The sequence below is a fragment of the Pan paniscus genome, chromosome 18, assembly GCF_029289425.2.
Source record: "Pan paniscus chromosome 18, NHGRI_mPanPan1-v2.0_pri, whole genome shotgun sequence".
Lineage (NCBI taxonomy): Eukaryota > Metazoa > Chordata > Mammalia > Primates > Hominidae > Pan > Pan paniscus.
In genome coordinates, this window is record NC_073267.2 from 87,606,931 (window position 1) to 87,619,258 (window position 12,328).

The 12,328-nt window shown below is 43.4% G+C and overlaps 1 protein-coding gene across 1 annotated transcript in view; it reads left to right on the forward strand.

Annotated features, from left to right (window-relative positions):
• The window catches only part of VAT1L (vesicle amine transport 1 like), a 191,572-nt gene that overhangs the window by 83,112 nt on the left and 96,132 nt on the right, over positions 1-12,328 (forward strand). The window contains exons 5-6 of the mRNA XM_003820904.5: positions 4,894-4,997; positions 7,680-7,735. Of these exons, the coding sequence (XP_003820952.1) occupies positions 4,894-4,997; positions 7,680-7,735 (160 nt within the window). The remainder of the gene's footprint in view (positions 1-4,893; positions 4,998-7,679; positions 7,736-12,328) is intronic.

Sequence of the window (12,328 nt, forward strand, 5' to 3'; positions counted from 1 at the left end):
GCATAGAAGTGACAGTGGTGGTCGCCTCAGGGTTGGCCGCTACTTACCCTATGAAACCCTACTTCACCTTTGATGCCCTTGCCTGGTTTCTAGATGTGATGGAACAAACTAAGGTCTTCCCACTCTATGCAGTGGGCCCAGGGGTGAGTCACCTGACCCTCACTGAGCCTCATTTTCCTTGTCTATCAAATGGGGATAATGATGGCCCCAGAGTCAGAGGATTGGCATGAGGCATAAATGTAGCCTGGATAACAGAGCAAGACCCAGTCTCAATGATTAAAAACTTACGAACTTCTTAGCATTCTACTTGGGACATACTAATTGCTCAAGAGTGTGGCACACTCTCTTTGGAAGGTCAAGAGCATCAAGCCTCAGCTCCAGCAATTTCTGGGCTGGTGTCTCCACCCACCCTGAAGGTTGAGTTGGAGAGGTTTTGCGTACTCTTTCTTTTCATGCCCTTTTCCCAACCAAAAGACTTGAAGGTGGGGCATTTTGAAAAATGGTAATCAATCAAAGCTACCATGGACCCAGAGCTTACCATGAACTGGGCTCTGTGTTCCATTTGCATCAATTCATTCAAGCTTCATAAAGAAAATGTAGGTGTTATCACCATCATCCCCTTCCACAGTTGGGGAAACTGAGGCACAGAGAGGCTAAGTAACTCACCTAAGGTCACACAGCGTGTAAGTAGCAGAACTGAATGCTTAACACTGAAATAAAATGTATATTCCTAAGCCCAGTACTGTGTTGCCCTTGAGCCACCCCTCTCCCCTGCCTACCCACCTCCATGTGAGCTGTTGATTGTGATAGCCATTCTTAGGGTCCTTCTACAAGGAGTCAGTGGCCAGGCCTCCTGATTGCCATGGTTGGTGTCCCAAAGCCTTCTCACTGTCCTAGGTCAAGCTATTATACTATTCTCTGAGAAGTGCCTTCCCTTTGTCACCTGGCCAATTTCTGCTCTGAAAACAGACCTGGGGAGAAGTGAGGGAGACAGGAACACAATTACCCAGCCCATAATGCAAGGTGAAGACCTGACCACCAACCTGAAGCCCACCAACCAAGAGTCCGTGTGGTCCAACTGCCGCCTGCCTCTCCAGCCCAACCTCAAAGCAAGCGGCCCTTTGTTTTCATACTCCAGCCACACTGGCTGCTTCCCAGTCTTCCTCCCACCATAAGGTCTTTGCACATCCTGTTCCCTCTGGTTCCCTCTGCTGCCAACCCTCAACAGAGGGTCATCTTCCAATGCTCGTAAGTTGCTCTATTGGAGCAGTGATCACTCTGTGTTTGGTTCATTTATAGATGTCTGTCCTTGTACACCATGAGCTCCTGGATGGTCAGGGCAAACTTCTGCCTTCTCTATGTATTCACAACTCAGCATGCACAGTGCCTAGCATGTAGTAAACACTCAGCAAATGGTTATCCAGTGGCTGGAAATTAAGGGTAAATTTGTGGGACTCTGAGCTTGGGTCTTTCCTATAAACTCTCGGGGAAAACCAGCTTGAAAACAGAAATCTTTTGGTCTAGATGTTTGATCTAGGCCAAACTTTGATCAAATGTAATCAGACTCTGAATGTATGTGTATTTATTTCAAGACAAAATTTAAGCCTGAATTCTTCAAAGACTAAATTAAATTGGCTGCTTCTCAGAGCTGCTTGCTAAAGTAATGCTTCCATACTTAATACTGGCTTGGACATTTATTAAGTCTTAAACTCAGACTGGTGAAAAGGCCATCATCTCTGGAGTTAAACTAGACCTAGAATTGAATTCCAGCTGTGCTAGTTACGTAAGCTTGGGCAAGATTGTTGTATCTGTAAGCCGTGATTTCATTTTTTTAAAAGTGGAGTTAAAATGCCTGCCTCATAGGCTTTTTGTGAGGGTTAATTATGAAATAGCTGTTATATAGGAGAGCTCTGAAATATGAGTTTCCTTTCCGAGGAAGCACACATATAGAGACACAGAATAGCAGTCTTAAACTGTTTTCTTCATCATCTTTCATTCATTCAGTTACCCATTCATTGAAACACTTGTGCATTCCTCTGGTCAATCACTATTTCTTGAGAAGCAACACTATATGCAACAGGAAGAGAAGGGCCATAGATATTATCATAAGCAGCACAAACATGGTCCAAGGGGCTTAAATTTTGGTGGAAGAGAAAGTCAATAAATAAATAATTACAACCTGTGATAGGTACTAAAAAGTATCTCCAGTGTAGACATTAAAGCATAAAGGAAACTAAAATGGAGATCCGTTTTACATGGAGTGATTAGTTACAGCTCCTCTGGAAAGATCGTATGTGAGTGAGGTCTGAAGGATGAGAAGGAGCCAGCTCTAAGGAGAGCAGGGGATAGGTTGTCCAGGCAGAGATGACAGCACATGCAAAGGCCCTGAGGTCAGAAAGTTCTAGGGACAATCAAAAGGCCAAATGCCTTGAGCTGTGGGTGGGAGGTGAAGATGGGGAAGTGCACAGGAGTTTATGGGCCACTGTTGGCTATGGACATGCCCTGCTTCTCTGCAGAACCAGAGTCCAGCGGACAGAGCAACAGGTCAAGGTGGGACTAATACAAGGAGTTATGACTGGCAGTTTGTGGGAGAGAATGTGGCCCGCCAAGTAGAATGCAGATGTGAGGGGCATCAGAGGACAAAAATTCAAGGCTGGGCGGACCCATCATGGGTACAGCAGGAGGTATGCATGGCCTAATATTGGTGAGGCTGCTTCTGACCACAGGTGGGCATCCTGCAGGCAAGGGGAGAGGTCTTGGAGAAATGCAGTTCACTGAGATGACTTGATGGCTCAGGAGGGCGGGCTGGTAAAAGCAGACCAGGACCCCACTCTCGCAAGAGTGAGCAAACTTTGCAGAAAACAGACCCGGGCAGAAGTGAGGGAGACAGGAGCACAATTACCCAGCCCATAATGCAAGGTGAAGACCTGACCACCAACCTGAAGCTCACCAACCAAGAGTCCATGAGGTCCAACTCCCGCCTGCCTCTCCAGCCCAACCTCGAAGCAAGCACCCCTTTGTTTTCATACTCCAGCCACACTGGCTGCTTCCCAGTCTTCCTCAACCACAGGGCCTTTGCACATGCTGGTCCCTCTGCCTAGGACACTATTCCCTTCACTCTTTACCTATTTAACTCCTTCCCTTCCCCAGGGATGCCTCTCTGATAGCCCTGATTGGGAAAATTCTCCATTTACACAATTCTAGAGCCCCTTAGTGGCATGAGACCACATTTCAACTTAACATTTATTTGTGTAATTATTGGTGACTATCTGCCTCTTATACGCTCCAAAAAGAGGAGAAAGCAATATACTACATCCTCCAGTGCCTAGTGCAGTGCCCAGTGCTGAATATTTAATGAACAAATTAATTTGTAAAAAAAAAAATGCCAGTTTGGCTCCTAAGTAACTGGCTTAGATCAGTAATTCTCAGAGCGTGGAGCTGGAATTAGCAGCGGCAGCAGCACCTGGAAACGTTAGAAATGCAAATCCCCACCACAGACCTACAGGATCAAAGAAAGGAAGGATTGCAATCTTTGTTTTAGTAAACCCTGCAGGTTATTACAGTGCACACTTAGGTTTGAGATCCACTGTCCTAATTACTTTGTTTTGAACTTTCAGGTGAGACTTAAGAGGACACCCCTGTGCAGATAAGAGCTCTATTAGGCAGGAAGCTAAGCTGATCATTTTGGATGAGCCTTGGTAGTGAGCTGGATTTTGGACATGACATGAGAGCTTTTGAAGGGCATAGTCACATAAAGACTCAGCTGCATAGGGAAGCTGACTTAGTCTCTGCACCCAGGAGATGTACATGCAGTTTCCTAGTTAGTGAAACTATGGACACAGGACCCAGCTGTTAACACATGCTGCAATGCCTAAATTTTGCTAGGGTGAACTTGGGAGTAGAAAAATTGAGATATTTGCTAAGACAAGTTAATTCTGCAAACTTGCAAACACAAGGAATGCCATTCTTGTCTGAACAGAGCAGGGATCTGCCAGAATAGGGATCTCTGTGGGCATGAATATCTTCCCCACAATCTCCAGAGTCTTCCTGTTCTACAGCCCCCTCCTGTATATCTTCTAACAGTGGGAGCCCAGTAAAATTTGCTTACATGCATTAATGAATGAGTGAGTGAATCAATGAATGTATAAAGAAATGAATAGAAGAAGAGATCAACAAATGCTTTGTCTAATGCAGTACAAATATGGCTTCTTTCTACTCCACAACCTCCCATTGCTGGAGGAAGTTCATCTCTATTTAACCCTCTTCCTCTTAGAGTCAGTTTTAGGTTGGACCTGGACATTGGAGAAAGAGAAGCTTACAAGTTAGATTAACGTGCTTTATGTTTTCACTGTAAAGAGAGGTTAGGAGGGAGGAAGGCCAGGCCCTGCTAGAGAAGCAGCCCCATGAAGACAGGGAGCACACTGGTTTGGTTCACTCTATCTCCAGCACCTTCAACAGAACCAGGCAACTAACCCTTGCTCTACACATAGGAGTTGCCTGAGCCTCCCCTTTTGTTGCCTCATTTCATTCTTACCACAAAGAAACATACTAGCTCCACTTTACAAAGGATAAAGCTGAAGCTAGAGAATTTGAGTAAAGGAGCTAGATACAAACTCAGACCCACTGACCCCAAGTTCATTCCTCTGGCCCAGGCTGGTTCCCAGTGGCAGCTACCACCCAGACTCTTAGCTGCCTCCAGTTTTGTGAAATTTTTATCACTGGATCTGGGAAGACATATCCACCTCCTGGGCTTCTGCCCTATTTATTGCTACTCCTGGAGCTTTCAGGGTTCCTAATTCTGAGAGTCAAACAATATGACACAAGAAAGGAAAGGGATTGACAGTCTGGCTCCTGACAGGTCACAGAATTTTGCTTTGCCTTCTCACCATTTAGAATCTCTGCTGAAGGTGTGGACATCGTTTTGGATTGCCTCTGTGGGGACAACACTGGAAAAGGTCTCAGTCTTCTCAAACCCTTGGGAACCTACATTTTATATGGTGAGTGCAAAACAGCAGCAGGGACGTGGTCAGCAATAGGTACCTCTGCATATGTGCCTGCAAAGGCTCTGAAAAGTGAATTGTGCTGATATGTTGGGGTAGTGGGATGGGGGTGTTTCCTTTTTTAATGTTTCCTATAATGTTTCTATTACTGTGAGTTATTTTCAATTATAAAATAACATGTGCCTACTGTCCTATATCCTATTATTTCAACTGGGATAAAGCAAGACCAAGCCAATGTGGTCATTGATATGAGTAGAACCACTAAGGGACATCACCCACAGAAGGTAGCACAGGTGGAAAATATGAATGACTTCAAAGGAAGTTCAGAAATAAAGAAGGCATGAAGGACCCACAGTAGGATGGGGAAGAGTGGCTAGGATATGCAGGTTTTAAGGGAGGATCTTTACTATTTGAGAAGTTGCAAAGTACACACTCTGCTTCCCCTAAACTACTCCTGAGCATCCCACGCAAGACAGAAGCCCTGAATAGATGGAACACATGTCTGTTCTTCTTCTCCTAAACTCCTCCTGAGCGTCCCACTCTTACGACAGAAGCCCTGGATAGATGGAACTCATGTCTGTTTCCATCTCTTTCTACATTCACTTCTATGTCTTAGGAGTGGAAGAGATGTATGCAAAACAACTGGAAGAAGATTTTCTCCAGCAAAATGAGGCTCCAGGGCCTCCTTTCTCTCTTCTTTTTCTTCTTTTCTGTCATAGGCATGCAAACTAATTTAAACATTAGTCTCCACAGGCCGGGCGCAGTGGCTCACGCCTGTAATCCCAGCACTTTGGGAGGCCGAGGCGGGCGGATCATGAGGTCAGGAGATCGAGACCATCCTGGCTAACATGGTGAAACCCCGTCTCTACTAAAAATACAAAAAATTAGCCAGGCGTGGTGGCGGGTGCCTGTAGTCCCAGCTACTCAGGAGGCTGAGGCAGGAGAATGGCATGAACCCGGGAGGCGGAGCTGGCAGTGAGCCGAGATCGCGCCAGTGCACTCTAGCCTGGGCGACAGAGCGGGACTCTGTCTCAAAAAAAAAAAAAAAAAAAAAACACATTAGTCTCCACAAACTAAAATAGGAGTATTTGAAGCTAGATGGCATATTCTGAAGCAAAATAATATTGGGTTTATCCAATGTTTAAGATTCTTGGTAACTTGTCCCCTGTAGGTACAATAGAAAACTGAGTTTTAATTCTGGCTAACTCAGAAAAAAACACTTATTTCCCTGCTATTTCCTGAAGAGCTTATAAAATAGATATTTGAGAGGTATAAATATGCAAGCATTCTTTTGTCATCTTCAGACCATTGTAACAGAAAGAAGGCTGAACTCACCAGAGGCAGGTAAACATCCCATTGCTGGAATGTTCCAGTAATTTCAATCATAGCCATGTATTTCCTTTGAAGTGGACGTGTAGTTTATTATTATCAATGAGAGTCCCTGCACATTGCTAGGATATCGGATATGACTAACATGTGAGTCAAATGCAGATGGACAATGTAGTCATCCTTACTTATCATTTACCAATAATTCTATTTTTGTCCCAGTTTCTTGATGTCATTTTGGTGAAATTCAACTTGATTAATCCCATGTGAGTAGTTCACAATTATCTAATTCATTACATTGATCACTTGGTCACAAATTAATCAAAGTCTAGTACTGGGATGCCCCGTGGTACTCACCCCATGAAAACAGAAGCAATGGTTCACTATTATGCTGGTGTAAGGGTAATTGCGGTCTTTGGCATTAAAAGTAATGACAAAAACCACAGTTACTTTTGCACCAACTTATTAACTGGCTACTAGTTTACCCAGGCTAAATAGTGTAAAATACACATGATTATTTTATTAAATAACTCCTCTCTGAGAAGAACTTACTCCAAAATCTTTGGAGACAAGGCAGGAAAGTTGTTGAAAAAGCACCTGTATGGTATTTGAATGTTCCCCGTACTGTTAAGAGCTCTCTCATTCCCCCCTCCCCTGCCCCGAAACCCTATAAAGGGTCTTCTCTCTCCATATGAGAATCTTAGGGAATCTTTCCCAACTCCACCTCCCATCTGCCCTCTGAATACTGCTTGTCCAATTGGCAAAACTCAGTTTCTCATATGCTTGTCTCAGACCTCTTTGGAGCTGACACATGGATCACACCATTTCTTTGGTCCCTGGGCCCCTTTTCATTCTCACCTGTGAGCTTCTATACCCATTTTTTCCAATCCATCTATATTTTAACTCTCCTCCACCTCTCCCACCATTTAGGTACCCAGTCCAGGTCAGAGCCCCAAGCCCCTCACTTGCTGGGGAATCAAATTCAGAATCACAAAGTAGATTCACTAAGGAGTTCCTTTCTCAGCCTCAAAGAACAGACCTAAAAAGACATTTCAGCAGCTCATCATTTTATTCAAATGTTGGCCTACATCATATTTTTGCTATATGCCGAATTTTGCAAAGTAATAAGACGGTCATCATGAGAAATGTCACTTTCTCTTTGATCAGGGACAGTCAGCTAACGTAGTCAACTTTATGCCTCATTCTCATTCCCCTCACTTTGCCAAGGCTTAATTAAATTTGTTTTCAAGATTTTTCCAGTTCCGGACCAAACAATTGCCATTTTTTTCATGCATAACAAGAGATGTCCATTTTCATTAGCAATTGCTTAATGTGGGAATCTTTCATTTTCAGGCTCATCCAACATGGTAACTGGAGAGACCAAGAGCTTCTTCAGCTTTGCAAAATCAGTAAGTATCCAGGCACATCTGATGTACTGTGGTGGCATGTTGATTCACATGTTGAGAGCTTTGTTTTTGTGTGTTTGTTTGTTTGTTTTGAGACAGCGTCTCGTTGTGTCGCCAGGCTGGAGTGCAATGGCACGATCTCGGCTCATGGCAACCTCCGACTCCCTGGTTCAAGCGATTCTCCTGCCTCAGCCTCCCTAGTAGCTGGGCTTACAGGCATGCGCCACCACACCCAGCTAATTTTTGTATTTGTAGTAGAGACAGGGTTTCACCGTGTTGGCCAGGATGGTCTCAATCTGACCTCGTGATCTGCCCACCTCAGCCTCCCAAAGTGCTGGGATTACAGGCGTGAGCCACCGCACCCAGCTGTGAGCTCTTCTATCATAAGGCATTGACTTAATCTTGTCTTTCAATTTCCTCATTCATTTCCCATAAAACCTGCACTCCTGCCCTATTCCCTGCAAATGGACAGGACCAGAATTTAGACTACTTTTGTCTAAATGAAACAGAGAGTTGGGAGTGTCAGAGAAACTCAAGAAAGCTACAGCTTTACTTCAGTCAAAATTGCTTAAGTGTTGGTGTCTTTAATTATTGGTCAAAAATGAACTTAGCATTAGTGCATTTTCTTTGCTCCATAGAGTGGCCAGCCTTTCACTTTGCTACTTTCTGACCAGGTCTCTGGGGGTACTTGAGATTTCTCTGTGTCCCCATCCTCTTGAACTGGAGATAGAAATGAGGACCCTATGACCTTAACAAGATCCTGAGGTGACTTGTAGACTCAGACAAGCTCATGAACCACTCTCTTGGGTGATCATGCTTTCAATATGGTGGTTAGTTTGTCGGCCATTGCAAAGCGACATCGCTGGGCATTCACCTCACTACAAATTGACTCTGATCTATCTTCCTATCTGGAGCTATACTTGCTAGAATTATACTGATGTTGGCTTGAACTTTTTTGAGACCGAGTCTAGCTCTGTCACCCAGGTTGGAGTGCCGTGGCATGATCTCGGCTCACTGCAACCTCCACCTCCTGGGCTGTAGCAACCCTCCTGCTTCAGCCTCCCAAGTAGCTGGGATAACAGGTGTGTGCCACTATACCCAGCTAATTTGTGTATTTATTTTGGTAGAGACAAGGTTTCACCCTGTTACCCAGGCTGGTTTTGAATTCCTGGGCTCAAGCAATCCGCTTGCCTCAGGCTCCCAAAGTGCTGGGATTATAGGTGTGAGCCATCGTACTCGGCCAAACTTAGTTTTTTAAATATCATTTCAACACCCCTTCCCCAGCCCAAATTCCTTCTCTTCTTTGAAATGAACCACCAGTACACCAGCACCAGCCCATATTGCTTTTTTTTTTTTTCTTTGCACGTTCCAGGGTATAGTTTTTTTTTTAGTAATTTCAACTTTTTAGATTCAGGAGGTACATGTGCAGGTTTTTTGCCCAGGTATATTGTATGATGCTGAAGTTTGAGGTACAAATGATCCTCTCATTCAGATAGTGAGCATAGTACCCAATAGTTAGTTTTTCAACCCCTGCCCCGCTCCCAGTCCCTTTTAGTGGTCTGCAGTGTTAACTGTTCCCATATTTATGTCCATGAGTACCCAGCTCCCACTTAGGAGAGAACATGCAGTATTTGTTTTTATGTTTCTGCATTAATTTGATTAGGAAAATGAGCTCCAGCTGCATCCATGTTGCTGCAAAGGACATGATTCCATTCTTTTTTATGACTGCATAGTATTCCATGGTGTATACGTCTCACATTTTATTTATTCAGTCCACCATTGATGGGCACCTAGGTTGATTCCATGTGTTTGCTATTGTGAATAGAATGGCAATGAACATACGAGTGCATGTGTCCTTTTGACAGAACGATTTACTTTCTTTTGGATATATACCCAGTAATGAGACTGCTGGGTCAAATGGTAGGAACTTTTATTTTTACCCCTCCCCAACAGGGGATTGCTGCTTTTCACAAGGGTTTATTTTTGCCCCCTCTACTTTTGGACTTCTATGTGCCAGTGCAGCATCAATTGATCCATTCACTTGACAAGCATTTTCTGAGCACCTGCTGTTTGTGGTATTGTGCCAAGCACTGGGCTATCACAGTACATAAGATAGGTGCACTTTGGGCCTTTTTGGTTCTTATATACTAATGAGGGAGACAAACCCAAAATAAGCAAGATATGTTAATTAACATGATTATAAATGGCTATTAAACCTCTGAAGAGGATAAAAATCGAGTGCTAAAATAGAAAATAGCAGGGTGGGTGGAGGCAATTAAAACAAAGTGGTCAGTGAAAAGTATGGTAAGGAGTTTGGAATTCATTCTAAGTATGGCACTATGTGCTATTCATATGCCCTCAAAGTGCCAACATCAGCCGCCAGAAACATCAGCCCCAAACATTCTGGAATGGATAATACGCCCTGCATTTGTGAGATTCAAATCGAAGGTCCTCTCTTTGCATTTGGGCTTTAAAATATGGGTCAAGGATCATCCTAACTACAGAACTGACAGGAGGAGCAAGAATGGAGTGTAATGAAGGATGCTGTCTGGAGTGTGTCCCCTGAAGACAGGCTTTGTGCCATGCACAGCTGCTCTGTTGCTGTGGCTGTAATTAACATGATGTTGACAGACTGCTGTGGGTAACCACACTGGTCCCAAATTACATACAATTGTAAGAAGTGTTTTCCCTTTCTCCTCTAAATGCACAATCACAACACACAGTGTTAATGAAATAATTGCAGCGTGCCCATGCTCAATGAAGGCATTCCTAAATGCACAGCCAGGATGGGGATGGAGATTCCTCTGCCCAAAGCAGGGGTTCCTATTTCCAGAACGCTTTGTACCTGGAGGTCAAGAATGAGGATGTCTTCTTTCAGAGGCCTGCTCAAACACTGAGGGTCATTTGGAAGAAAACTGAAGAGAGGGCCTACGGAGAGGTGGAACTTTGCTCTGAAAAGTGCTAGAAAAAAAATTTTTCAATGTATTCAAGAGGGGCTTAGAAATTAAAGGTCGACTGGAATTATACAGGAATTTCCCACTCAAGTTATCTTAATGATGTTGCATCTTAAAATCGCTGCAGTTTGTGCCTCACTATTTGTCAAACATGCCATTTTCTTTCACACCATAACGATGATGATACTAATAGAAGAAGTTAACATTTACAGAGCAATCTGACTCCAGATTTGGAGCTCTTATTCACTAAACCAAAAACATCTTGTTCAAATTAAGATAATAAAAGTGGTATATGTTTATAGAGCACCTCATGCGTGGCAGACACTGTGCTAAGCACTTGATATGCATTAACACATTTACTCCTCATAACCACCCCATGAGGAACAGTGAGGAAATTGAGCACAGAGAAGTTAAGAGATTTGCCTAAAGTCACACAGCTAATAAGTGACAAAGCTGAGATTCAAAACTAGGCATTCAGCTCTATAACCTTCTTAACCACAACTGTGCAGCAATTGTACATTTGCAGCAAGCATTCATTCCACAAACATTCACTGAGGCATTGCAGATACACTGTGAATCAAGTTATTATTTTTCTATATTTGCTGTATTTCCCAAGTTGGTTTGTTTTAAATGAGGGTCCTAAAAATCACTGTCCCATAGAATAGAATTTTGGATGTAAGGAATACTTTAAGTTATTTAGTGGTTTCCAAACCACATGCCTCACCACACCATCTGTGCCACAAACCCTTGCCAGGTAAGACCATCAAAACTGAAAGCCAAGAAACCTGAGGTCGAATGCGTGGCTCTTATTGGTCCCCCGGCCCTCTCTGAATGTGCTTTTGTAAATAATTTTGTATATGAACCTCATCATTGTTTTCAACCTGCCTTTTCCATGCTTATTCTCCTAGTGACACGAGCTTCCCAATTAAAAAAAATAAAAAATTTTCACTTTAGTCAGTCTCCTTAATACTTCTCGGAAAGAGGATATAAATGAGCTCAATGATAACATAAATGCTATCAATGTTTCTAAATGCCCATCACATTCCTCTTTGCATCCTGTATTGAAATGATTTTGAACATCTTAACTCCTAGAATCCCCCAGAAACTGGACGCTTGGATTTCTAACCTATAACCAGCACCAAAGGAAAAGCAATTAAATCACAACAAAGCAGTTGGATCCCCATTTCTCTAGGTTTCCAGTGGATTATTTACTTATTTTGATATGAAGGGAGGAGATGACAGACTGGAAAAGAGATGGCCACATTAAATAGTTCGTAGGTATTTCACCCAGAACTTTAGTCCAGGGCATCTCGGCTTTAATGCTATGGATATTTGGGGCTGGGTAATTCTTTGTTGTGGATTATTCTTTGCTGTGAATATTCTTTGTCCTGAGCACTGTGGGATGTTTAGCTGCATCCCTGGCTTCCACCCACTAGATGCCAGTAGCACCGCCTCCTGCTTCAGTCATCACAAACAAACAAAAATCCCCAAACAATATCAAATGCCCTCTGGGGGACAAAACTACCCCCAGTTCAGAACCATTGATTCAGTCCCAACAATTTGGCCTCATCATTGCTTCATGCTGTCACTTCTTCCTAAATCACCCCTCCTCCCTCTTCTTCATCCGATGGATCCCTACCCA